Source organism: Mycteria americana, chromosome 3 (assembly GCF_035582795.1).
Source record: "Mycteria americana isolate JAX WOST 10 ecotype Jacksonville Zoo and Gardens chromosome 3, USCA_MyAme_1.0, whole genome shotgun sequence".
Taxonomy (NCBI): domain Eukaryota; kingdom Metazoa; phylum Chordata; class Aves; order Ciconiiformes; family Ciconiidae; genus Mycteria; species Mycteria americana.
Window position 1 is genome coordinate 56,171,517 of NC_134367.1, and position 26,603 is coordinate 56,198,119.

The following is a 26,603-nucleotide window of genomic DNA, read 5'->3' on the forward strand; positions in this document are numbered from 1 at the left end:
CACTCCCCATCAGAGATCTCTTTCTAAAGGGCAACACATTGCCCCTTACTGAATTACATTTTACTTCATTCAGACTCTCTACCCAGTCAAGAGTGTGTTTTTTCTTCTAGCTCTCACTCTTTGTTTCCACTTCTCGCCAAGCTGGTGTCATACCAGCCTTAAAAAGCATTCTCTCTGGATCATCTTTGATGGCATTAATGAAAAACTGGATAGAACAAGACTCCTGTGACAGCCTAGAACATAGTTTAAATAGGTCTGTACTGCATTCCATACTGGTGTGATTAGTCTGCTTTCTTTAAAGCAATATTCTTTGCTACACAGCAGTTTTTAATGCAAACAAGTCCTTAGCCACTGTGCTGGAAAGAAAGAATTCAGGTACTTAACTCATTCTTTAGCTTTAGGGACCACAAAGCAATTAGACCCGGATTGATAAGTTTGTGTATCTACATTATATTTCTTAGCACTATGTGGACATAGTAATCACTGAAATAGTGATTTTTTTGTATTGATCTGATAGCATTTAACTTACCTCACATGCTCTGGTGTATGTCTTGTTCTGCCAAGAAGCAAATTAATAAAATGCAGGATTAGCATAAAAATAATCACAGAGTATTTCAAACAGATAGTATCAATTAATTAGAAGTTTCTTACAGTGAAAGTACACTACAAAACCTTATCACTGGCAAATAATGAAAGAAGGAAAACCCACACTTCCACACTTGAAAAACCAGAAAGTCAACATTAAAATGATGCCAAGGATTAATGAGCTTCAGGTGTTCAAGAGGTCCAGAAAAAAGAGCAGTTTAAAAACTATCATGGCAATTGTCCCAAACCAATGCTAATTCTTATCCATCTGGTTTAGTAAAAGCAAGAAATCAATCTACTAAAGACCATGCGCTTCATTTACATCTGCATAACTCTGAGACAGACCCCAGTACAGTAAAATCCTGAAAAGCACTAGTTCTTTCTCACTGCCTGAAAATCTGGGTGAGTGGTGGACCTTAATGAACTATAAAATGTCCCCACATTTTGACAAACACAATGAAAACTTTTGATATTACAGGTAAATCCCACAGCAAGAATTATTAGCTTCCCAAAAGAGAATTTATGAAAGTCCTGAGAGAAAATACGGACATTACATCTTTTAATAGAAACACTGCTCTGGTTAGGTTTTCCATATCTGCCATTGGATAAGGTACTTGATGGACTGGAGACAAGTGCTATAGAGCCAAGGCTAAGGCAATACTCACACATTTCAGTGGGCAATTGATTTGCACCGTTGCATTCCAAAACTGACATCCCTGTGTGCACTGCAAAGACAGACGGTGGCTTTAAAAAGGACTTTGAAAGCACATTTTTAAAGAGAAGGGATACACCAGCACTAAGGGTGAGGACAATAGTTCAATTTCCAGCTGCAGTAAAACATTTTGCATGGCCAAGTCACTTAGCTCCTTTATGCCCCAGTTCCTTAGCAATAAAATAGGCATTTAAGCACTTAAACTCTGTAACAAAAATATTAAATACACCAAAGATTATAGGTACCCTCATACTACAGTAAGGGAGTTATGTTGTATAGTGCCCTTCTCAATGTAAAATCAAACATAGAGCAGAAGAAAAAATAAGTCATTCTTAGAGATTGCTTTGTGCAAAACAGTAGATGTTCAACTACCTGTTCAGCTCTGGTAAAGACTTTGACACCCTCACATGTACTGAGAGCACTGAAAGGACTGCAGGACACCTGAGCAGACTGTGACTATCACCTGGGGAGAGTGCTCAGCTTTACATAGGCCTTGGGAAAGGGCTGATGCACAGCTCCAGCTAAGACACTCCACGTTCAGTCTTGCTCGGGGAATGAGTCACCCAGCCAGCCATGATGTGTGTGGCCAGTGCTCCCTCCCTCCCAGCTTTATTTTACCACTTGTTCTCTGAGGAGAAGTAACAGATATGCAGTATGCAGCACAGCCAAGCCCAGTGGAAAGCCGTTCAACACAAGCTCTCCACTCTCCAACAGGCAAGGCATCAGCTTTAAAACCACGAGTTTTCAAAGATGTAATAAATATTATGTGGTTTGGATTTGATGTTGGACCTTTCTTGTTTATACTGTCCCATCCACTTCTTAATGGTCATGTACATTTTTCTTTTTAAAGGGAAGCTGGAAGGAAACAACTTTGGAAGCAGAAGACTCTGATATTGAGCATTGCAAAGCCTCATGAAAAAAATAGTAAGACTTGATAACACTGAGCAAAGATACACAGTAACCTAAATAGGCAAGTCAACCTTGCTATGTACTTTCATGACAACACAGCCTTTTATGGTCCCAGCATCATAAATGACCCAGCCTCACCAGATGCCAGGCGCTGAGAGGCTGCTTGCCACTAGTCTCTGGGGAAAATATTGATGACTGAATTCTCCACCACTCTTCAAAGTATATGTATAACCACCAGCTTGAATTGCATTTGAAATCCGAACTAGGAGAACATCAGCTAAAGTCCTCACAAGAATGCTGCTATGGAAAGCTCATGTTAAGCTGAAGAGGCCCCCATGATAGATGCAACCGTTTGAAGTCCTACAGAACTCTAAATTTTCAACAATTGTAATTTTAAGTTTTCTCCCATCAAACCACTGAGAAAACAAAATAAACTACTTAACTGTACAAAGGTAGCTGAATAAAACAGTCTTAATGATTTGCATTTTGGAGGGAATGCTAGTTTTGACTCATTTTCTCAAAAATGAGTGATTATGAACTTTGTAGATCACAAATGTGAACATGACTCACAGCAGAGATCCACACCCTTTACACATTTTCTTTAAACAAAAAGATAGTTGTGTCTGAGCCAAATCTAAGCACACAACCTATTGACTTACGCCAGAAAGGCAACTGTGCACATTTACATGAAGTCTTTGACAATATGATCATTGTACCCATTTTATTCAAATAGCAGTAACACAAAATCTCAGTAATTAACAAAGTAAACAATTACTCACTGCTCCAGTGATATCACTAACATTGCAAAGGTTAGTAATGCCAAGTCCTCCTTCCTAGAAGAGAAATACATACTTTTTTACAGAGAGTCAAATGTTTCCCCAAAATTCTTTGATTAAAATATATTAAAGCATTGGTTTCTTGTAAAACAAATTTTTTTTGACTAATGTTTCCTCATTTGAAGAAATTTATTGTTGACACACCAGTAGCTTCTAACTTGAGAGTAATTTCAGAGTACCATCAAACAAAGACATTGGCAGAATCAGTTGGTGTTAATTAAATTACCTCAGGTAGGAATTTGGCTCTCATCTCCTGATTTTGGTTCACTAAGTCAATAACAAATGCTTCATAAATATGTTGGGCATAAATGACAAAGCCAAGTGGCTTTGACCTCTTGGGAGCAAAAAGACCTTCCTTCAAGCTAAATGCCTTTTGTCTGGCCTCCTTTTGAAGGGGCTTTACGCAGCCATATGGTTACCGGCCTTCCTCTTCTGCCAAAAGTGCTCTTGAGCTAAGGTGCCTGCTTTTTCACATAATTCAAAGTGTGCAAAACCAGTCACCGCCTGTGAAGTGTAAATGATTTGAGGATGTATCTAACAACCTTGGAGAAGCTGAATGTTAGGTCTTAAGTTTTGTCTTGCAAACAGGTAAGAGCACCCTTAATAAAACAACTCTCAGGAAGAAATTTTCAGCACACTGGGCACACTGTGACAATAGTGATAATCAAAGGTGTCACAAAGCAAACGTGAACACAATAAGCAGACTGGAGGTGAAAAATAAGATTTACAGCTCTCAGACTCCAAGATTATTTTTTTCTCATCTGAATCCCTTACACAATACGTTCACTGAACACGAATGCGATTTTCCTGTCTTTCAAAGCTGAGAGGAAGAGCAACTTATTTCTTATTCTGAATTAATTTCAGCTTAAATCAAAGGATCCCCATTAAAGTTATCATTGCATGATAGGCTTCCATCAGGGAAGGCAATTAACTCTTTCACTGGTGCAAGAGTTAGAAATAGTTTTAAAGGAACTGTCAGACAAATGTACGAAATAAAATGGAGCGGGTAATAGTCCTCTGCAGTAGGTTTCCACAGTTAGTTAGCCCCAAAGCACAAAATGTCCTTTTTACAGAGCAAAGGTACATGGTCTTCTAAACAACATCAACATTTCAGGCAAATAGAAACAAGGACGTAACTCCTGAAAGCCTCATGCAGAATTAGTGTTTGGATTTGAGAGGTTTTGCTTATCTTTGTTGTGCATCAGTAGAAGGAAAAATAATAAATTCCACTCGAATACTCAAAGGAATACTAAGAAAGCATAAGATTAAGGATCCAACCACTTACTTTAATACTTAAAGAAATATCCACAATTTAAAGTATAGGTGACTCAAGAAGCTGAAACTAATTCAGGATAATTGTGCAAGCCACAGATTCCCAGACAATTTCTTGTGAATTTACAGTTTTCCTAGGTTTATATAAGAAAAGTCATAAACTAGACAGAAACTGATAAGTAACGTGAATAAACTGAAAGAACAAAGGTTTCTCTCTTCCACCCTCCAGGGTCTTTAGTGTTTATAGTAATTTCAGAAGCTGTTGGAACAAGTATATAAAGAAAGTATAAAACAAAAACCCATGCAATCTGGTTAATGGGATTTCTTCCTTACCAGGTTCCACAAATTCAAATGTTAAACATTAATTCTCAAACTCTGCTTTTACTCAGATACATTCTTTAAAATAATTTTGAAAAAGCTGATACGTAATAGAAAATTCTTACAGTGCTAATAACCACCTATGTTTCAAAATATTAAGTACAGTTTTTCAAAACTTACCAGGTTACTTGTACATAAGTTTTGACAATTTTTTGAGAAAGTACAGTACACTGCAGAAATCCATACACAGTGAAAAGCAGCAAGTCTGTTTAGCAGGAGATCCCACAGGCAAGTGTTCCTCATAACTTAAACAATTTCATCTGTCAGTCTGATTCTTTCCTTGACTCAGCCATACGAACTCCTTTTAGTCTAGATGACAGAGACGCAACTGTGAAATTTCTGCATTTCAGTTTATTAAATATTTTTAAAATCCTTGTTTATACTCCGTTCCTTCAACAACTTTTCAGCTTCCTGGAGCACTTGTCTTGAAATTGCACAACATCTATTTCATAGTTTCTTATTAAACCACTGAAACAAAAGAGTTGACCAATGAAAGTCAGCGTATCTCCTTACATAAATATCATTAATGTAAAGAGGAAACTAAGCGCAATGCTTCTAATCAGGTGCTCCAAGCAACACAGAAACAGGGAAAGAGTGAGAGAAAACTGGCCTAATCTTAATTTCTACTATGATTAAGCTATTTCTAAATATTTTTAAGTGGATACAACTAAGAAAATTTGTTTGTGATGATGAATAACCTCGTTAGAACACTACAGCTCATATGAGTCAGTACAAAAATGTTAATTAATCCTCTATTTTAAAGACTGTTTCCAAATGTTCCATTTCCACACCAAACTACCACTCCAAACAGACCCGTCTGCTTTCTGATGCAACGTAGACACAAACTAACCAGAGCCAATCTGCTAGGGGGTCTCTACATGAGTGGGCACAATTGTACTAGTAAGTTTGTGCCCATGTCATGGAAGAAAATTGAAGCTGATGGATAAATTGTGTATCCGATTTAAAGAGAGGTGAAGAGTTCTACATAAAGCTGGAGACTCACATTAAAGAGGTCAATGGGAATTCAAGCTTAAGATACATCCAGCTCCCAGTCTGTGGCACTTCTCTGTTGTACCGACAGAGCTATCCACAGAGTCATTCTGTGAACTGCAGTAGGAAATCGATCCAGTTTACATATATATATGTATATATAAACAAATGCTATGTCATTTTTGTGCATGTGTATTATGCATTATACATAAAATATGCTATTTTATAAATAACATAGCATTTGATGATCAGTTTAAGCTGACACATCCTGTCATTGCTGCTTAAAAAGGAGACCTGCTTTTCCACCACACCTTCCCAAGCCCCACTCACTTGCCAAGCAAACATTCCTGCAGTCATGCAATAAACCAGGCTGAGAATCTGGTTAACACTAACCCAGCAACAACAGAAGTGAATTGGTTAGCATCAACCTGATGCTGTTTTCTCTGATTCAGGCTGCAGCACAGCCCCACGTGCTGCTGTGCCCATGCATGGTAGGTGAAAGGAGCTAAAAGCACCAAGGCAGGAGGAAAGGATAAGCCAGGCTGGAGAGAGCCGATGGATATTGCCAAGCACATGGCTTGAAGGTGGTCGGAGGAAGGAAAGGCTTTGTGGAGCAGGCTCCTTCCTTTTCTTCCACTTGTCCTGGGAAGCATTTGCAGGTTTCCTTATGCATTATCTCAGCCTCCTCACTACTACTCAAGGGAACTCCTGGAGGAGAGTAAGACCCATGTAAGGTGAGCTTAGATTTCAGCTAAGGCCTTTCAGCTACACAGGTGAGGGGGAGTTACTGCCCCATTTGCTTATCACTTCTGCACTCCAGAAGGATGCTGCCCTGGCTCCAGTCCACCAGCAAAGCTGCTCAAGAGGGAACTCCTTAGCTCCAGCCAAAATAAGCCAGTTTAGTCTGACTGCTTAAATAGTAGCTCTTTGCTAATCCAGCTCATCTTGGCTGAAGAAGCTTCGTCAGAGCTCACATGAGCAGCAAAACTGAAGAGGAAGCTGATGACAGGCAGATGGAGGCTGCAATTTCTTCCTGAGGCAGAGCACTTTGTGCTTTGGATAGATCTCTAGATTTAGGACCCTCAGAATTTGGTCTCTAGGGCTAGTAGGTCTATACCAGTAAATTAAATGTACCCACACCCACACCCTAGCAGGTGGCATGGAATAACCCACATCCTCACTTTAAAAGTCACTCATACTCCAAGACAGGATACCCACAACTGAAATACCTATGAGAAACGACTCCTAGCTTTTACTATATCCCAAACTGTTCTTGGATATTATTTGGGCTAGTGCTGATGTAGACCAAAACCAGCCAGGGACAACTCTAACAGTTTAACGGTTGATCTATGTGGTCACTCAGGACTAAGAATGCTGCCTGGCATGGATTTAAATTACTAGCTTAGATGTAACCCGAGTAAACAAATATGTCTAAGTTCAATCTTTTAAAAAAATCTTTTAATTGTATTTAATTATTCAACACTTTTTTGTTTTGGTTTGGGGTTTTTTTAGGAACTACTTGATTGTTAGGCTGTCTTGGGTCTTGTTTGGGTATGTATAGGGAGGAGCAGTGGGAGGGGAGGAGGAGGGATCAAGTTAAGAACCTGGTGAAGAATGTAATCAAGGTGCACCTGAAAGCCTGAAGAAGTCAGCAGCCATATAAAAATGTTGGCATTTGGCTCTTAGGGCAAGGAAATTTGGTTACTATCAAATACACATAACTAACCTTTTCTTTATAACTGGAAAGATTCACTATTACTGATGCTGATAATTCTTGTACGTGAGCATTTGCACACTCATATATGTGTAGTACATGCATACCTTGCACATATGGGCTCTAACAATTACTGCAATATAGGTAGTTAATAAAATAATAACATTAAAGACATTATTCGAACGAACAACTAGTTTTATGATGCAGAAATTTTTCTTAGACTTCCAACACTGTTTTCCACCAGGTGTCACTGTAACATCCCATAAACCAGGACCTTCAAATAAAAAGAAGTACTGAAATGTCTCCTTTCTTGTTTATGTTTCTTCTAACATATTGGCCAAACAAATATTAGCAGTCACCTGAGTCGTTGGATTTTTCACCTCAATTTCAGGAATTCTTCAGGAAAAGAGTAGTCATGGGCTTTAGAAACCGAACTTTGAAAGGAGGGTTTGTAAAATCTGTAAATGACGGAGCATTAAGTGTTATTTTTAAGTGCATCTCTTCCATAAAACTGCATCCTAGCACAGAACTAGGGATCCAAATTCTGTGAGATATCATTAATAAGCCTTGTCCTTTATATTATAGATCTACTTACGGAACATCATTTCCTTCATCCCAAAGACCAGCAAAGGGAGAGGATCTGCAAGGGAGAAGACCATGAATGAGGAGAAAAATAGCAGTGTAGTGAGTAACAGAGAAAAGCAAACTCTATCACAATTCCCTACCTGAACAGCAGTATATATCAGAGCACCTCACAAACCACGCATTCATCTTTCAAACTTTTTTGAGAGCAATAGAAGTATATACAGATGAATGATCAGCCCTGCTAGTAACGAATATGGGCTATCACATCTTGAGGAGAAAAATACACATTATTACTGCCAGTAAAGCAAGGAACTAACATCTTCTTTATACCTGAAATTATCACGATCTGTAAAGACTAATCTTTCCTGTATGTGAACATGCACATGATTGTACATATGTATACATGAATGGTATAATAGAAGCAGAATAATGATCTAAGACACAGAGCTTTAGGGCTCCGCTGCACTTATATCAGAAGACTGAAATCGTTGGCTCAAGGCAGGTTGGCAGCCTCCTCTACCACGCACCCCAGTGCACAGACACAAGGTATTACCCCTACAGCCAGAGAGATCAGTTGGGAAGCATCTCCTCGGATGCCAAAGGTTACAGCCCAACACAGTAACATGAACTGATGCCAACTTCAGGTTATTTTAATACTCCAGAGCAAAAACTCACAAATTTCAGGGCAGCTCCTGGCTGATCCAGTCCAGGAGCCATGCCATCACCTCTACCCAGTGGCAGCAACCTCCATCAAAAAGGTAGGCCAAGCAGCTCAAGGTAATACCCACTCCAGCAATTTAATTTGAATTTGCTCCCACGTGCAAGTCAGGCACCTAAAATCTCATCAAATGAAAAACTTGACCATGTGCCACCATTTAAACACATCAGTACGTAGTTTCACAAAACTACAGCACACAGCAGCAATTGGAAGGACCCCAAAAGCAGAAAAAGGGATGCCTGAGGAGGCAAGGAGGGGCACACCCAAAGGTCCCAAATGTCTATAGCTAATCTGGACTGCTTGTGTCCAGTTACATAGCACTAAAAATACCTTGAAGTTAGACCACATTCATGAGTCCTGCCTGGATGGGGGGAAAGTTGGGAGAGGTCAGAAAGGAGAGACTGTCAATCCCGCAGCCAGCCTACGGGGCAGAGCAATGAAAAGGAAAATCTCAGCTTTTACTTATCAGTTTCTAACCCCTTTGTCTTGTGAGGGTAGCTTTGAAAAGATATGCTGATGTGAAGCACTCACTAGTGGTGACAGATTTTCACTCTTTTCCAAAGATCACAGATTATTCTCATTTTCCCTCCAGCAATGGGCCCTCATTAGCTTATGAATTTCTCAGTAAAGTAAGTGAACAAGGACCCTAAGGGCAAAAAGCTTCCCTCCACTGCCCCTGCTTCCCTTCCCTTTTATTTGTTAGTGCAACTGCTAAGGCAGCTGTTTGTCTGGCAATAGCAGCCAGTCGGTCAGGGAGCGCTTTGCGCAAACAGAGGGAAGACCGTACAAGAGAAACCCCCTGGAGTCTGGCTCAAGATTTATATCTATCTCTGCAGATTAGAGAAATGGGGTTGGGGAGGGGGGAGAAGCAGACTGTTAAACTGGATCAAATTGGAAAGACAGTCATGCATGAGATACTTAGCTAAACCAGTCAGGAGACAGGGATTTGTTTCTATTGATCTGCAGTACTGATGACTGCAGAAATGTCTCATTAAACGATATACAATGATGGATTTCAGACTAAGCAAATTTAAACTGTGGAGATTAACGACAGCAAGAGATGTGAAAGCTAGGCCAGGATAGAAAATATAAGGAATGCTAAAGGGTAACAAGGATCTATAAATATGCTGCTAAAAAATTTGAATCTGAAAAAAAAATACTATATCAGGGCTTACTAAACTACATTTGTGTAATCATCCTGTATGACATGAGGGGAGAAAGAGAGCTAGCACAAAGTGAAAATAAAAACCTTGCTGTTAAGTAGATAAAGCTTGCACTGCTTTTTGTATTGCTTTAAAGAGGATAGGTTGGCAAGGTATTTGCAAAGCTCGCTAGTGATTTGTTCAACTGTATTATCTGTTAGGTATCTTCTGATTGTTACTAATCAAATGTGCAGTCTGAAATTTGAAGAAAACTACATTTCAACATACACATGTAGCAGACAGGGCAACACAAGTGTAAGTGTAAAATGGCCTGATGCAGCATGTCTGAAGAAGACTGCATGGAAAAGATTTGCAAAGGTTTTTAGAGAGGAACAGAAGGAAAGAAGATTGCATACTGCAGAGGGAGTGACTTACTGCTCTGAGCATGTAGATCAGTGTATAAGAAGATATAAAGCCAAGATTAGGAGAAAAAGACAAAAGGAGCAGAAGCAGTAGTGTAGATTACATGATCCTTGTAGAGATCTTCAGAACAGTCAGATGCTCAGCCTGCACAAACATCTCCATAAAAGGCTTTACCTCTAACACCTCCTGGTTTCCATGGTATTCCAAAATACCTGAACATTCAATCTCCCAGTAGTTTCATAAAAAGAAATTGCTCATCCAGCAATCCAGAAGAGAGCCCATCTGCATGGAGTTTGTGACAGCCAGAGAAACAACAGTGCCCACCATGTGGGGCAGGAGTTAGCAGGGGCTGGATTCAACCATTTCAACCACCTGCTTGTGAAAGTGTGTTGCTGAAGTGCTGCTTGGATGCACCGCTCACTAACCTTTCAGTAAATATCTAGACTTTCAGTCCTCTCTCCCAAAAGTTCCTGCCCTCTCCTTGGCTGAGCAGTGCCCCTGGATACTGGCACTGCCACTGGTCCATAGGAACAAGTAGTTCCTCTTCTCCACACAAGCAATAGCAAAACCGCTCATAGTAGAAAAAAACAATAATAATTTTAAACAAGTGCTCTAAAATGTTCTTGAGCCTCCAACAGGCATACACAAGCTTGTTGCAAACAGCTGGATATATGTCTGATCCCTTCTTGTTTGAGGGACAGGAAAACGTCCCCTAGGAAGACCATGGTTAGCTGGGACTACTGACATGACAAATCCTGGGGATGGTAGCCCCACAGGTCATTTCCACCTGCCTTAACAGGTGAAAAGGTAAATGCTGTGGGAAAGCCAACATTTTGTCTCAACTTGCTAAACGTGTGCCAGCACCACAGGCAGCCCAGTCGGCTCTTAAGATTTTATCCTCTAAGGGTTTCAAGCCCCTTCGGAGTACCAACAGCCACCATGATTTAAGATGTGGCCTTTCCTCAGCAGGCACTTGTCGCCCCGCTGGGCAGAGGGCAGGGTGCGCCTCCACAGCCCCCAAATTCGGATCAACCTTGCTGAGAGGCAGCCGGTGCTGAGCCCCACGACCCCGCACCTGCTCCCTGGCTCTGGGGACACCTGGGGCTTGGTCCTGCTGCCTGGTGACGCCCGTGCTGTTTTAGGGTATCGCAGAGGTTCACACAGGGCTGGCGGTGTCGGGGGGCCCCCAGGGCAGGGCCCGGCAGGCAGGGCCTGTCCCACCCCCGGCCGGGAGCAGGGCAGCCAGGGACACTGGGGCAGCCCCAGCCCCGGGCATGCGGCACCTCCCTGGGGATGGGGACAGGCCGAGGCCAGGCCGGGACACGGGCCCATGGCTCGGCGGGGCCTGTGGCAGCTGGAGACTGGCCCTGCTGTCGCATCACCGGGGCAGAGGCTGATGGTCCCGCGGGTCTGACATGGGGTCCTGGGCTGTGGCCAGAGGGTGAGCCCCTTGGGGCCGGGCAGGGAGAGCCAGGGCCCCCTCAGGGCCCGGGCAGGCAGGTATCAGCCCAGAGCAATGGAGAGCCCTGCCCTTCTGGGCCAGCAGCTGGGAGGCAGAGGGATCACCCAAGCATCTCAAAAGGCAGGAGGTGCCTCTGTTTAGGCCACTGAACCAAGCCTGAGTCTCCATTGACCACAACAGCAGTCACCTGCATTTAGATGTATTGATTTTAAATTAATTACAATGCTTTAAAACAGCCTAAGTATTATCTGTTTCCAGCTGTGCGCACGCTGCCCCTCATGCTGGCACTGACATGCTGTCAGACCCACAGCAAAGCGGTTGTTCTGGTGTTGAACCAGCTTTTCCTTTTCCTTGGCTGAGGAAGTTTCCTGACAGCTGGGGGAAGTTTCCTTCCTGAGGAAGTTGTCTTCACCGAGAAGTCAGGCAGATGCCAGAGCAAGGAGGGGGACAGGCACACAGAGCTACACCTGAACACTAACGGTGAAGATGCACGCCAAGGCTGAGAGGATTTATCGCTCTGTGAAAGACAGCAGCCCTGACATTTTACCCTGCCTTTCCCTCCCACCATGTTCCCAGACCTCCGTTTCCCCTCCCCTGGCCTTGTGGTGTGGTCATTCCCCCTTGCACCAGCTCTGGTGGTTTTTCGATCCTCTACTGAGCTAATTCGGGTCCCCGACACAGCAGAGCGCCATTCACCTTGCTGTCAAGAAAATGTTCTGCTGGCTCAGCAAGTTGAATTGGCTCAACACAACATCAGGTGAGCACCAGAAGAGGGGAAGTAAGGCCAAGAAAGGGACCCTTTGACCCGGCTGGTTTGAACCTTCACTCTAACAGCTGCTATTGTTAACTAAATTTAGTTCTGAGGATACATCATTGTCCCTTAATAGAGAGAAGCCTGGGGAGCGGGGTCTGCTGCTCATGACGTGTTTGAATGTGATCTTGCTCAATAGAACAGTGACCTCTCTCTGCATTATGATAATACAAATAATAAGAGTTGGCCTTTAATTGCGAGCACATCTGGACTCCCAAAAGATTTGCAAAACAATGACGTGCTTCAGCTGTAATGACAAATACTACCTAAAGGTAAAGCAGGGTAAGAGAGGAAAAGCATTAGACAAGGGTTGTCAGACTGGTTCATATGTTTATGCTCCCAAGATTAAAGATATAAATTGGTTTATGAAATGTATATTATTTTTTCAGTATTACTTATATGCACAAACACAAGCATGCGCGCACACAGCCCTCTTTTAATGCTGAAAGGAGTCAGCGGAGCTCAAAGAGAAAGAGAAAAACTCTATATCAAAACAGATGTAACAGAATTACTTATTTTAAAACAGTGGATACTGTAATAACTATTTCTGAGAAGATGCTTCTGTATTTTTTTCTTTTCCAGCAATGTTTAGGATATGGACTAAATTACACACCAGAGAAAGTCTATTCTGTGAAAAAGGCTAACATGCCCTTAAGCAGTAATCCACAGCAGAGACTGCAGAAGAGACCATACCCTTCAACCTCTGTAGACATTCGTGTTCACAGTCCAGTGTACTGGTGGATACCCATCCTAATAGCAATTTAAGTGAACGTTGAGCAGCATGTGCAGGCACATGCTCTCTTCTGCTGCTCTGCAAGCTGTAGAAGTTGAGCAGAGCAGAGAGCTATGGGTACAGCAATATCTTGATCCATCAGAACCTGGAACGTAAGGGCCCCAAGGAGCACTCAGTGCTGCTGTCAGCACAGGTTCCGCCGGCAACTTCAAGGTGCTTTAGATTAGGCCCAAGAACTAAGATGAAGGCAGAGACTCTGCCCAAGCAAGACTGCTAAGAGTAATGCTTCCTTTGGCAGAGTTTCCAGGTCCAGAAAGAGTGCCCAGGCACATACACTTTAACGTCTGTATGCCAATCAAAATACTTTACTGCTTTTTTGCACATGGCTTTCAGATAAAGACAATACATATGAGAAATTGACTATATGTGTATTTCTATAAGACCAGTAAAACAAAATAGCTATAAATATTTCTCTTGTGTAGCAACAAGTTAGCCTTCACTTGGCAGAACGGCTGTCTGCAAATGTTATCACTATTTTCTGACTGTGGTATCTCTGTCATGCTGGTTTTGTTTCTTTTCCTTCAATGTTTGCTATTTTATTACATTAATGTAATTCCACCAAACAAAACAAAAATCCCGGGACACTAACACAGAACAAGGAACATCAAGAAAAAAGATTGGTTTTAAGATGCGAGGAAGTAAGTGAAGGTTCATGGTCCGCCATAGCCAGCCTCTGCGACCAGAGGAAGCCAACGTGGGACGACCTACATGTTATCCAATAGTGCTCTGTAGCTGAGAGAAGGCTGAAGAGCAGCCAGGCTCCCTGATCCTGCTTGTTTAGAAGTAGTTGAACTGGCAAATGGAGAAGTCATAATTCACCACCTTGCCAGTAATAGGAGTGGATAGTGTGATACAGGATATTTGACCATCATTTTTCAATGGCTTTGCCTCTCTAGATCCCTAGTAATGAGGGCATATTGGTGGGAGCGTGGGAGAGGGACAAAATAATGCCATGAAAATGAATCAAAATCCATTTGATTACTTTTCTAAGCAAAAGCTACAAAGTTAGTCAGAAAACAGTTCAACAGTGCTAACATGAATCCTGATGATTGATTAATATAGCATGCTCATCTTTTTTGAAACAGTAGGTCAAATACCTAAAAACACATAAATGGTACAGTATTCAAATGTAGACAGCGGAAGTCTGAACCTAAAAGATTATGGTAACCTCTGAAAAGGTGCTGAGCCCTCATAATTCCCAGATGAGCAGGATGCTGCGTGTGAAAGTCAGAAGCTGCAGGGATTCAGGTCCTCTCTAGAGACAAGAGGTGTGTGTTTCCACTGCAGGACTACACCAGGTAATTACTACCAGGGTTAGTTTTGCCCTGGTTTGAGTGGCCACCAGCACAGCCTTAGCTGTGGCTGATTGCACCAGCACCATGCTCACCGTTTGGGATTCTGGGTGTGCATCCTCCATCCTTTCATGCCACACTAAGCCAAGCCACCCCACGGCATCTCCTATGTGAAGTTGCCTGTTTCTCTGGGCACATGAGGAACTGTGGCTGGGTAGCGGGGATTGTTGCAGGGACTTTGGCCACACACAGGTATTCTCTGCCAGAGTTGGTCATGCCAGCTGAAGGTTTTCTTGTTCCTAGCTGTTCTGCGCTGTTCATCTGCCGGAGGAATGCCTTTAGATGAAGCCAGCTGGGTTCACTCAAACCTTTTAAGCTGCTGTGGACAAATGTGTACGAAACCGGTAAGAATCTACTACTACTACATCTACATCTACATCTACTGCAGAGCTTTTAGAGTGGGAACTCAACATGCCCAGGCAGCAAGAGCTAGAAATGAAGATTAGGCAGCAGAGCTGCTCACCCGGTGAAAGCCTGGCCTTGGCCCTAATGTTGCATCGGCGCAGGCGAGCAGCCCACAGGAGGGGAATTCCCGGGCTGAATCCACATAGGCAGTCAGCCCTACCCCACCACCCTGCAGCAAAAACACCACCATGCTCAAGGGAAGGAGGGCAAATCACATCTGATTTTGGTGGACAAATGCCATACTGGATATAAAGGAAACAATTAAAATATAGGCTGAATTTAGTCTAGGTAGCAGACCTAACTAGGTCTCAACTACATATATCACATTTCAAAAGAGGCCTTTAGGACCATCTGTGAACCCCAGGGCGAAGAACAACCACCAGTATGCATGTCTAGCGTAACTAAGAATACAGCGTCTTTAATGAAAAGAAGTAGACAGAAGGATGCTAAAAGTTCTTACTTTGGGAAGGCATATGTGAGAAATGATACTGTCCACATAAACCTAACTTTAAGTGATAAAAATTATCAATTATTGATCATTTATTATGTTATGAGGAATGAATGTTTAAAAGGGATTTGAGTGTTCACTAACCTGCTACATTTACTTTCTGTTATCCACTTACCTTTGACAAGGAACCTAAGGTAGGCCCTAAATTTTTTTATTTCATACAGAGGTGCAATAATACATTGAATACTGTAATTAAAATATGAGAAAATATTCAAACTCAAGCCCATATTTTTTTGAAATTATTTTAAAAAAGGCACAAAGGTCTTTACAAAGACAAATGACATTTGATCAGTTTTTTACATCTAATAAATAGCCTGGCCTTAAAAGCAATTGACAGTGAACCCTCAAACTATGTATACAGTTGCAATCCACAGCTGTGACAGTTATGAATTACAAGAATTTGACCTTGTAATTCATTGGTGTAATGCCCCAATGCTATGTGGAAAAGTTGCACAAGAAGCTTTTTCTCTGCACATAATGATTATTGCAGATTTATGACCCGTGCTTCCACTATGCATAACTGGCTTGCTTCTGTGAAGCTCCTGGAGTGCAGACTTCCATAGGGCCCAAAGTGAGCACGGGGAGGGGGGAGGGAGCACAGTCCCACACATCACTAATTACTAAAGTAATAAGCATGATTCCCATCCCTCTCTCTTCAAAGAAATCAACTGAAGGGAAGGAAGGCCATCTCTGGACTTACTTTTCAACCCCTGAGGCTTTCTGCCTGAGTTCATATCATACTCTGCAAGAAAACTGCAGTGTGCCATGAACACTTGAAATTAGGAAGAAGGGCTAGATCTGGTGTAAACTGGATGATTTCTGTTAAATCAGGCAGTCGCTCAGCTCACACTTGTATTTGGTTTCAGCTCTCTAAGCTCCTACTCATATAGCCAGGGGTATAGCGATCAATAAAACAGTATGTAAACTGCCCTCTCTAGTACACACGAGAGTGCGTGCCACACTCACTGTATTAGAAATGGGTAAACACTGCTTACTTGCATTCACCTTCCATTACTCCACACTTTTTTTGGAAGAATATAACTAGACCAGTTGCTGTCTTTATTAAAAAGGCATGTGATTCAAACATAATTGGTTATTCCTGGAAGTGGCCACGGGATTGCTTCATATTTTGCACAAGTAATTTCTTAGCTCCTACTTGGATGCAGCCTCATAAACATGAGTAAATGATTAAGACTACTTGCTTCTCATGGAAAAAAATGCAGACTATGCAAATTCAGCTATGAACTCTCCCTCAAAAAAAAAACCATTCTACAGTTAAAAATTACATACTACCTATGTATTAAGGGGAAAAAGTTCTTACCTTTTAAATGTGTGAGGGCTAATACCTTACAGAAACAGGAAAATCCTTAAAAACACCTATAAAAAGCAATGAGAGCTTTGTCACTGACAAATTGATCAAGGATGCTGCCAACTAGTCAGTTATAAAATAGTAGGCTCTGTTTTGACAAAGAGTGTCATGAATCTTTAGATCACAATATTTTTCAAGACAACCCTAAAACAATATGTTTAAATGAAAAGGAACATTCTGCCCCATATTTCTTGACAGAATTTAAGACGGCAGCATGGCATGTCTGGTTGATTGTCTTCAAAATCCGGATGATTAGCAACTTTATTTCATTTTGCTTGAAAGTGAGACAAATTATGACCTAAGACTACCAAGCAGCTGTGAGAAACTGCAAAATATGTGGCAGTGGGACAAATGATTAGTCTTCAGCTTGATCTCATAATTACATCATAATAGGTGACATGATTGGATAGGTTACAGTAATTAAAGTGATGAAAAGTGCACATTCATCCCCTATATGGCGCTCATTAGAGTTACACCCAACTGCTGCTGTTGTAGTGAATGAGGCTGCGTATCCTCCTCAGCATCCAGTTACCCCACAGGCATTCCCTGCCAGCGCTGGTGAGGGCCCTACTACCACTCCTGCCCAGACAAGACCTATCCTTCTCTGCTGCTGGAAATAAAAGACAAAAGTCTCGAAGGCTGCTGTAGTTTGGTTTTCTCTCCCAGAGATTATTACCCGAATTTATTGCCCCCAATTTCTTCTTCCATGTTCTTAAGGTCTAAGAATATTTATGGTCTCTCCCCCCTGGGGATTTTTGCTACCGGTGTAATTGCATAATGCCAGTCTTATGGTCCCAGCTCACCCAACTATGGGTGTGGGCAGTGACCTGTGCCAGTGCAAGTTAAACTGTTTCATCTCTCAGATTTTTTTTTGTCTGATTTTTGCCTCATGTTTCCCTTGAAGTAATGAAGCACTTAGTCATGATATCTTCTTAATTACTTGCTCAGAACTACTTGAAAAGTGGAAATGTTATTTTATTAACTCCTTCACTCCTGTGCATTTTCACACCTGGAGAGGGATGCTTACAGTAAGCAAGGATGGAGGTTGCTAAGGTGAGCCTCACCAGAACTAAGGCTGGCTCTGACAAGGAGACCCCAGTCCCGCAGTCTGCTACAAATGGAGAAGACCTTTATTGCACCAGTAGCTAGGTGAATATCCAGAAGCCCAGAGGAGTCCTGGAGGTCAGTCCATCTCCAGCTGGTTTAATGGTATGCCGACCTTAATAGAGAGTGGTGTTACACAGGTTGAAATGTCTTCTCTGCTCCACGGGCATGGCCTTAGCCTTCCAATGACACAAGCACAGCACAGTATACCGTGTCCATTATATACTCTACATATACAGAATAATTCAGGTGTGTCTCAAGGAACTTGCTAGACTTTCTAAGCCATGCCACAGCCTTGCAGCAGCACTGACTTTGCTGTAGCCTAACCATTTTTAACAAGGAGGGGTCCTCACATATCATATACAAATGCTGAATCTAGACACACCTCAGGCTTTTATTTTATGTTTTTCATTTTCTGATTTTTTATACAGCCACCGCATACACTTCTGGCAGAACACAGTACCCAAATACACAGAGATCGGCAACCAGAGCATTTTGTTCTCAGCTTTATCCTGTAAATCCATTATACTATTTGCTTTGCATCAATGAAAATGCAAAAACTGGCCTGTATATAAAGACCATTAAAAGACCTCTCAATCTGCAAGCTATCCTTCTGCTAAATGACAAGATTAACATACCTCTCAATGCCTAGAATTGTTCTTGCGCTTTGTGATTTGTGACCTGGGGTCCTCCCCACTTCACTGTGCTTTATGATTCCTCCCCCTTCTTCTACACAGTCAGTAAAGAAAGTGCTTACAACTTCTGAAGAACAGGAACTTTCCTGTTAGCCGCGCAAAAGCAAGGCTGTGCCAATAAGATGAAAAAAACCTCTTTGTATAAATTAGGGTTTTGGCTTTTTTTTTTTCCCCTAGAACAAATGTACTAAACAAGATGCTTTTGAAAGAAAGTATGTATACAGTGTCAAGCTTGCAAGATAAGCCTAGGTAAACTCTTCAATGTGTTTTTCCTTCCTCCTCTGCCCCTTCCCCCAGACAAACTACCAGCTTAACAACACACAAGGCACGCAAGGACTCATTAGATGCTTTATGTCTGTTTAGAAGAAGCTCTTGGAGTGTGTTATATACAAGTATGTAACAGTATATAACAAGTATAGGTGAGAAGGTAAATCCATGAAGCTATAGACTGTACAAGTCTATAAATAAAGCCTGGTTATGTCCCCACCATACTGACCAGCCACCTTCTAATGTGTTTTGAGCTGATTTTGCCCTTAAGTCCTGTCTTGCTGTTCATCCCGAGGTCAGACATCCGTGGAATAAAACCATAATTTCTCATTTGCAGGTGGCTGCACAGCAAAGGTATCCATATAACGAATACTAGATGAGATACATTACCTAGTTGTAGGTGACTCAGTTAATACCATTTGCATTAAACACACAAAATACTCCTAACTGGTATGCTTGGAAAACTAACTGTAAAGGAAGGGCACATGCCCATGCTAAAAAGTAGCCTGTCTACATCCATGGGTGAATCCCATCTCTTCCAAATTAAGTCAGTGTTAGTGACCAAAATCAGCTGCATTAAGCTGTCAGAAGTGGTCTGCCAGGGAGTTTTTGTGTTGTAAAGTTCCCATTGTGTGACACCTCCACAAGGTATTAGTCAGGCTCGACATATGCCTTCTTTCTGAATTAATCTTTTGCCTTGACTCAAAGCCCTTGCCTTTAAAACTGTACTTACTTAAAAGCTGGTTTTAATTCTCCTTCTTACAAAGGGAAATTTGGAAAAGTACACATGAACCAATGTAGCAATGTGACAAGGGTTACAGAAGTCCTTGAATAACAGCTTTGAGAGTTACAGACTACTTCATTCATCTTAATGATTATTTAATCTTGGAAGCTGACAGTAAGTTCCTTGCTTACAGCATACTGAAAACTGACAGGAAGAGAGCATGATAAAGTAATGTGAATTTAATAGCAAAATAAATAATAGAGAAGCTACTGCACTGATTGCGTTATTCATTATCCTACTGAAGTCAATAGGAAACCCATGCTTCCAAAACCTTCTGGAAGAGGTGAAGTTTCCACCTGAACATTATAGACATTTGCAATGGGAAACACGTGGCCTTAGACAAGTAACCAGCTCCTGCTGAGCCAGGGCGGTGAGAAGATTGAAAAGGCAACCTTCCTGTACAGTAAACTCCTTCACCAATCACGAAAGGAAAACAAATACCACTCCCAGGTATTTTACAGCCCCGGTCTCAAGGGCATGACTTATCATTTTACTACAAATCGTTGGAATAAAAACAACTGTGAAGGGAATTATTCTCCAGCTATCTGTCCCAGAGGGCATTGCCAAGCCTCCAATGCCCAGGAGAAGGAGAAAGCTTCCTTTCCCGGTGCCTGCGAACCCATCTTCCTCCTCCTTACAAGCCTCCTAAAGGTATGTGCCAGGCAAAAACCGTTTTGGCCTTCCAAGGGTGCTAACTTGCCTGTACCAACTACCAACCACCTAAGTTCTGCTGAGAGCTCCGCACTAGCAACATTATCTGCAAGCACCATGGCAGAGCTTTTTGCATATTAAATTGCCCAAGATCACCAGACTCAGTTTACTGCAGCACTGCCTCCATAAACTTACTTGGGCTTGACTGGCAGGACTTTTCTGCCAATATTTATTATGACCCTTAACAAATACAACTAAAACCTGGCCCTATTACTAAAGAATATATTCTAGATCTCAGTTGATGGAATGCAAATCGATATAATTCCCAGTACCATCCTGTGCATGACTGACTGGTTTTGCTTGCCCACTGAAACTGATACAAAAAAATGTATGCTATGATGTTGTTACATCGCTTTTCAATAACTGCAATGCTTCCACAAGTGATACACGTTTTGCAACATCTATATCGTCCTATTTATTTCTCTCCCTCATGTTTTCATTTATGTTGGGTCTCATTTGTAGGTTTTGAACCAGTATCTGGTATTGGAGAAGCTACTTGCTATGACCACAATATTTTTACCAATTCTGTGTTCTTTTCAAATGCAGTCTTGAGGCTGTTGCGGAGTTTGACTTTCTCGCCCCTTCCCCTCCATAATCACCCTCATTTGTATGGATTTGTTCCTGACAATCTGTGAGACAAATGCAGTAGCAGGCCACTTTTATTCACATGGACTTACTCCTCTTTAAAAGTCTCTCAGCCTTCAGATGACTGAAGCGACTGACCCACCACAACCTCCTTCAGCCAGAAGGATGCTGGCATTTGCTGACGAGCTCCACCGAGGATTAGTCTGACTGCTAAACTGCTGCAGAATCGAATGCTCTGCCTTACACCATGGATAACGTTTTAGCCTAGATTGCAAACTCTCCATTGTAAAGAAGGGGTAAGTCTCAGCTACTAAAAACCTGTATTAAATACATATACCAAGAATGCAATGTAGCAGGTACATGGTAAAAAAATATGCCTGGTCACATATGGTGTCTGAAAAGTTAAAAAACAGGCATTAATACTTACAAAACAAGAGCTCAATTAGAATAAAGGTTTACTAAGCTTGACTTTTTCTAAAATACTATAAAATCTAATAATTATCAGTCGTCTCTAGGACACGCGAGGTAATTCGGTACTTCAGTTCAGCACAGCAGCGCAGTATTTCTGACCTGCCAGCATTGTCACTCTACCCGCCTCATAGCAACCCGTCCCTGAAAAGGCTGTACAGAGGCACACAGGCTACTTTGAATTCTCCGGCATACTTTTAAAAGGCCAACCGCTGGGGCTTGTTTAACGTGCGAGTGTCCTGCGGCCTCTTGGCGCTGCAGCCGTTTCCTCACCGTGCACCTGCGTCCCCCCCTGTGCCACAGGTCTTCTCCAGTGCCGGGCAGCCGAGGCCGTCCCACCTGGACAGGGAGCTGCCCACAGCACCCTTCAAAAAAAATCCATAATTAATCAGCGTAGAACTCCAATGCACAAAAGCTGGCACATGTTAAACATGCATTTTGCACCCCTGCGCGGAGGTGCCACCCCAGGAGCAGGTTACAGGGGCGGGAGGCCCCGGCACGACCCCAGCTCTGCTGCAGGGGCCGGACGCTCCCGCCGGCCCCACTCGTGCCCGCCCCCGCGCAGGCACCCCACTGTGCCCCTTCTCGCTGTGGCAGCGGGAACAAACGGCAAAACGGCAAAATAATCCTGTTTGCTTACAAATACGTACGTACGGACACGTGTGTGTGCTATATATATGCATATATGTGGCCCGCCAACTTCGGGGGCTGGCAGGGGATGCTCGGGGCTGCGCGGGTTTGGGCTAACCTCCCGGCCCGCAGCGCAGCGGGGAGCCCCCAGCCGTGGGGAGCCCCCCGGCCCCGGCGCAGCCCCCCCAGAGCAGCGGCGGGTGGGAGAGGCAGCGCCAGCGGAGCGGAGGGGAGCGGAGGGAAGGGGAGGGGGCGGCGGGGCCGAGCCGGCCCCTCGGTCCACGGCAGGAGGAGGAGATACCCCGCGCCGCAGCCCAATGGGAAGAGTGGCGCTTCCCTTTCTCCCGTTTCCTTTCTCCACCCCCAGCCCCGGGCTGGGGAGGCGGGAGGCGGCGGCGGTGCAGCCCGGGCAGCGGCGGGGCGCGGGGCCAGGGGCAGCCCCGCACGGCCCCTTCTCCGCCTCCGCAGAAACACCTGCGGGGGGGAAGGATGCCGGGGAGCGGCCGCCCCCCTCCGCGGGAGGGCGGGCAGGCCCCCGAGCCGCCCCGGCGAGGAGGAGGAGGAAGAGGAGAGGAAGAGAAAGGAGCAGGAGGGAAGTGGGGAAGTTGTGCCCTGCCGGCCCCGCCGAGAGCCGGAGCCATGGGCCCCGCCGGGGGGGCGCGGGCCGCCCCCTCCCTGCTGCTCTCGCTGTTGCTCGGAGCCTCGGCCCCGCTCTGGCTGCGGGCGGAGAAGCTGGGTGAGTCCGGGCGGCGGGCGGGGAGGGGGCCCGGCATGCACGGCCCCCCGGGGGGGCACCCCGCTCTGGGGGCGAGCGGTGGGGTGCTGGGGGGGGCCGCCGTGCGCGCCTCGTTGCTCCGCGGGAGCGCAGCCTGAGCTGCTCTCGGGGCTGTATATAGTTGACCTGGTTAATCCTCGCCGGGTTTATCCCCGTGCCTGAGTAGCTGCGAGATTAAAGTGGTGACCGGCCTTACAGTAAACGTATACTACGGCTTTCTTAATCTTTCGTTAATTAGGACTTCTTAATATTTTATTTTAAAGTCAAATAAGTGGAGAAAAGTCTCCGGCAAGTTGCAGGCAGGAGGCAGGGAGCGGCTCCGGCGGTTCCCGCTGCCACCGGGGCGACTGCTCCGGCCGCGCCTCATCAGCCCCGGCGGGAGCCCCGGGCGCGGCGGCCGGCGCTCGGCCCCGGCAGCACCCCCTCTGCTCCGGCCGGGGTCGGGGCTGGCAGCCCCTGTCCCACAGCTGCATACGGGCAGGTCTGCTCGCCTACTGCCTCGCTGAGAAAGAGAAATGCCCTTACTCGTGCCGGGACAAAGTTTTGTAGGAATCTCAAGGGGATCTTGCAAGCCCTTTTGTGGTACTGCGGTTGTTGGAACGAGGGCCCAGCTACTGTTCTCTTCACCCTGTGTTTTTATGCGGCTCACGGTTAAGCTTCCTGTGTAAATTACAAGTACAGCTGACTTCTCCTACCGAGGAGTTGCAGCCCTATGGCTGTGGCATTGCACGGCCTGATGCATCCATCTTAGAAGAGTTCGCTGACAGCCACTGGTAAAATAGTTAACACTGGAAATTAAGCATCATAATGAGCTTGGCAACGTATTCGGATAAATTGATAGTCCCCGTATTAATGTTCCAACCTGGCTGCAAATTCCAGAACCCGCTGCTGTGCTTTAGCATTACATCCAAGCAGTAGCACGAAGTGCTTTGCTTGGCTGATTTGTACCTGTTTTTCCCATAACTTCCTATTACCGGAGATTCCTGATACGAATCTCCACAGAAGGGAAAATTTGGTATGAGTTGTGTTGCCTTTCTGCTTGTCGGCTTCATGCAGTAGCCTTTTTCCCTTGAAGCTTTGCTGTTCTGTCCTCAACATGTTTCCCCATTTTGAGACTCCAACTGGTACGCTCCAAGAACCATGTATGCAGGAAAAAAAAATTCCCTCAGTCCCCTCTTTGCATCAGTGTTTTGTTTTTGTTTGTTTCCTCTTTCACTAATGTTTGTCTCGCATGTGATGGCATCAAGGAGAAAGTAATTTGGAGAGTCAGTTGGAAATAGTTACGTTTGCTGGGATTTCTGGGGGTTTTAGTGCATAAGGTGATGCTAAGCAGTAAGTATGAATCCTATAACTCATCTGTATTCCCAAAGTAATTAGTAAAGGCACTTGCGTTGTATTTATGTTCAAAATGTCTCTACCATCAAACCAACGGCATGGAAACACAAAGGAATATTTTACCTAGTTCTCCTTGGACCAAACTCAAATTTACAAGATAGTCTGTCCAGTGGCTAGAAAGCAGAAGAGATTTTGACCCCTGCCTTTCCTTTCTCCTCAGGGGGCAGTTATTCTATTTGTTTGTTTATTGATATTGCCCTATAAATTAGGGGCTAAGTGTTCTAAAGTCACACCAGTGGAGAAAGGAGATAAGGCTAAGTGGATACAAACTTCCTGTTACACAAGCTGCTCGACTTGATTTAAAAGTTGTAATGGAGCACGAGAAGTGCCAGAGTGAATCAGGCTCGAGTTTCAGCTAATTCTGTATCTTGTCACCACCAGTGTCTCCCACCAGCTGGTTCAAAGAAAGATGCGCTGGTTTAAATATATTGATTTAAAAATACTCATTTTTGAAAACATAGTACATTTTTCTGGCTTCTCATGAGCTGGCTGCGCAGCCTGCTTTTTTTTCACAACCGGCTCACCTTCCTCTTCAGTTTTTCCTGAGAGATGCTACAGAACAAGGATGAAGCTGCTGTTATAGCTTCTGTTCTCTTACTTAAGTTTTAAATTAAGGAAAGGCCTCTTTTTTTTCACTGTGGCTTGGTTACTTCATAGCATGGCTTGTATCTGAGTGTGACTGTGCAGAGCCCAGGTGTTCAGCTCTTTTTCTGCTCTTGAAAATATGTTAAATGTGTGTGCTGTCCGAGGACATCTATGAAACATGGAATTTTGTTGTTCACCGAAAGATGATAGGAAAGGCTGAGCGTTTAAGGAACTGATCTTAATTAAAACATATTTGTAAGCTTAGTAGGTTTCACCTGGGGACAAATATCACATCTATGACTGTCCATGAGTGATAAATAGCTTTTGGGGATTTATAATAAAAGGTTCTTCTTTTCCCTTTTTGTTCTGCTGTATGCTGATCTTAACTCCTCTTGTGGTTTCGGTTGCCAGTTCTTTGCTGACAACTGCAAAATATACCTTGTTCCCCGCCTGCCAACCTTGTACAGCCGTACCCGACCTGGTGTATCTTCCCAAAATCTCCTTCCAGCAGTTCGAACCCAAGGCAGAAGGGAGGCCAACCTGAACACATTATCTTTGCCTTTCAGCATCCTCTGCTTTTTCTTCTGGTCTCAGTGAGACCTTGAAGAAATTACCTTGAACACTGTAATTGTGGGCAGCAGAAATCAGAGTTGAATCTGAGTCTTTCTTCTCAGAGTTTTGAGTCGTCTTCTATTACATTTCTGGCCAGTAGGACTTAAAACTGACCTGAGGGTTGAGTGCTTGTATGAAAGCATAAGAGGAATGGGGACTTTACTCTAAGAACAAGATTTAAGCTACTGCTATTGCTGTAACTCATTTATTTTCACTTCCAATAAAGCGCAGCGATGAACCTAGTTCATGTGGGATTTGCAGATCAGCATCCAAATGTGAACTTTGCTTGCAGTATTCCTGGGTCTGTTGACAGTTGCGCCCAATGCCCACTTGGAAGAATTGATGGGCAGTAGGCTCTTAAACATTTTGAGGCAAGGCTGTTATTTAATGTGACAACAGCATATGCAGTAATTATGAGAGATTATGCCTGTTCTCAGGGGCTTGTACAAAACCCATACCGAAGAATATTGGTGTGATCATGCTAATCCGCTTTGCATGCCCATTTCCAGCAGTTTGAAATGCAGATAGAGATGAGCCTTTCTTGTACCCACCCCCCTCCAGCTTCTGAATATAAGTGATTGGTAAATTTTCAGTTTGTTTGCGTTTTGTCCTTATGTCTGCTTCCTTCCTTGGCTCCCTCTATCTCGCCTTGTGAATGCTGACTAGAATTGCTAAAGAGGGAGGCAACAGTTTTCTGGTTGCAGTTCATAAGCAATGCGTGTACCCACCACATGAAAACTGCAGTGTTTTCAGTTGCACAGTCTTTGCTATAAATAGCTCTAAGCCCTTTATGTGTACTTCTCTTTAGGTTATCAGGGGACATATTTCAAACAAAATCAGGGACAGGGAGGCCACTGGGAGTCTCACTGACAAAGGAGGGAGAAAAAGATGCCTTGGGAAAGTTGTTACCTGCACATGCATGCAACATGCATGGCTGTCGAATGTAGAATTTCATGCGAATTATTTGTTGATTTGCAAATGAAAAATACATTCATTTGTATTTATCAAAACTGTGTCACCTTTAGTCC

At 43.6% G+C, this 26,603-nt stretch overlaps 2 protein-coding genes across 2 annotated transcripts in view; one reads left to right on the forward strand and one right to left on the reverse strand.

Moving 5' to 3' along the window:
• ROS1 (ROS proto-oncogene 1, receptor tyrosine kinase) overlaps positions 1–4,935 on the reverse strand; it is a 76,347-nt gene extending 71,412 nt beyond the window's left edge. Inside the window, exons 1-4 of the mRNA XM_075497336.1 lie at positions 4,813–4,935; positions 2,986–3,039; positions 1,251–1,310; positions 530–556 (exon numbers count right to left, since the gene is read on the reverse strand). Of these exons, the coding sequence (XP_075353451.1) occupies positions 530–556; positions 1,251–1,310; positions 2,986–3,039; positions 4,813–4,935 (264 nt within the window). The remainder of the gene's footprint in view (positions 1–529; positions 557–1,250; positions 1,311–2,985; positions 3,040–4,812) is intronic.
• Positions 4,936–22,586: 17,651 nt separating this feature from the next.
• Positions 22,587–26,603, forward strand: part of DCBLD1 (discoidin, CUB and LCCL domain containing 1) — a 49,145-nt gene continuing 45,128 nt past the window's right edge. The window contains exon 1 of the mRNA XM_075498631.1: positions 22,587–22,944. Coding sequence (XP_075354746.1) covers positions 22,698–22,944 — 247 coding nt within the window. The 5' untranslated portion in view covers positions 22,587–22,697. The remainder of the gene's footprint in view (positions 22,945–26,603) is intronic.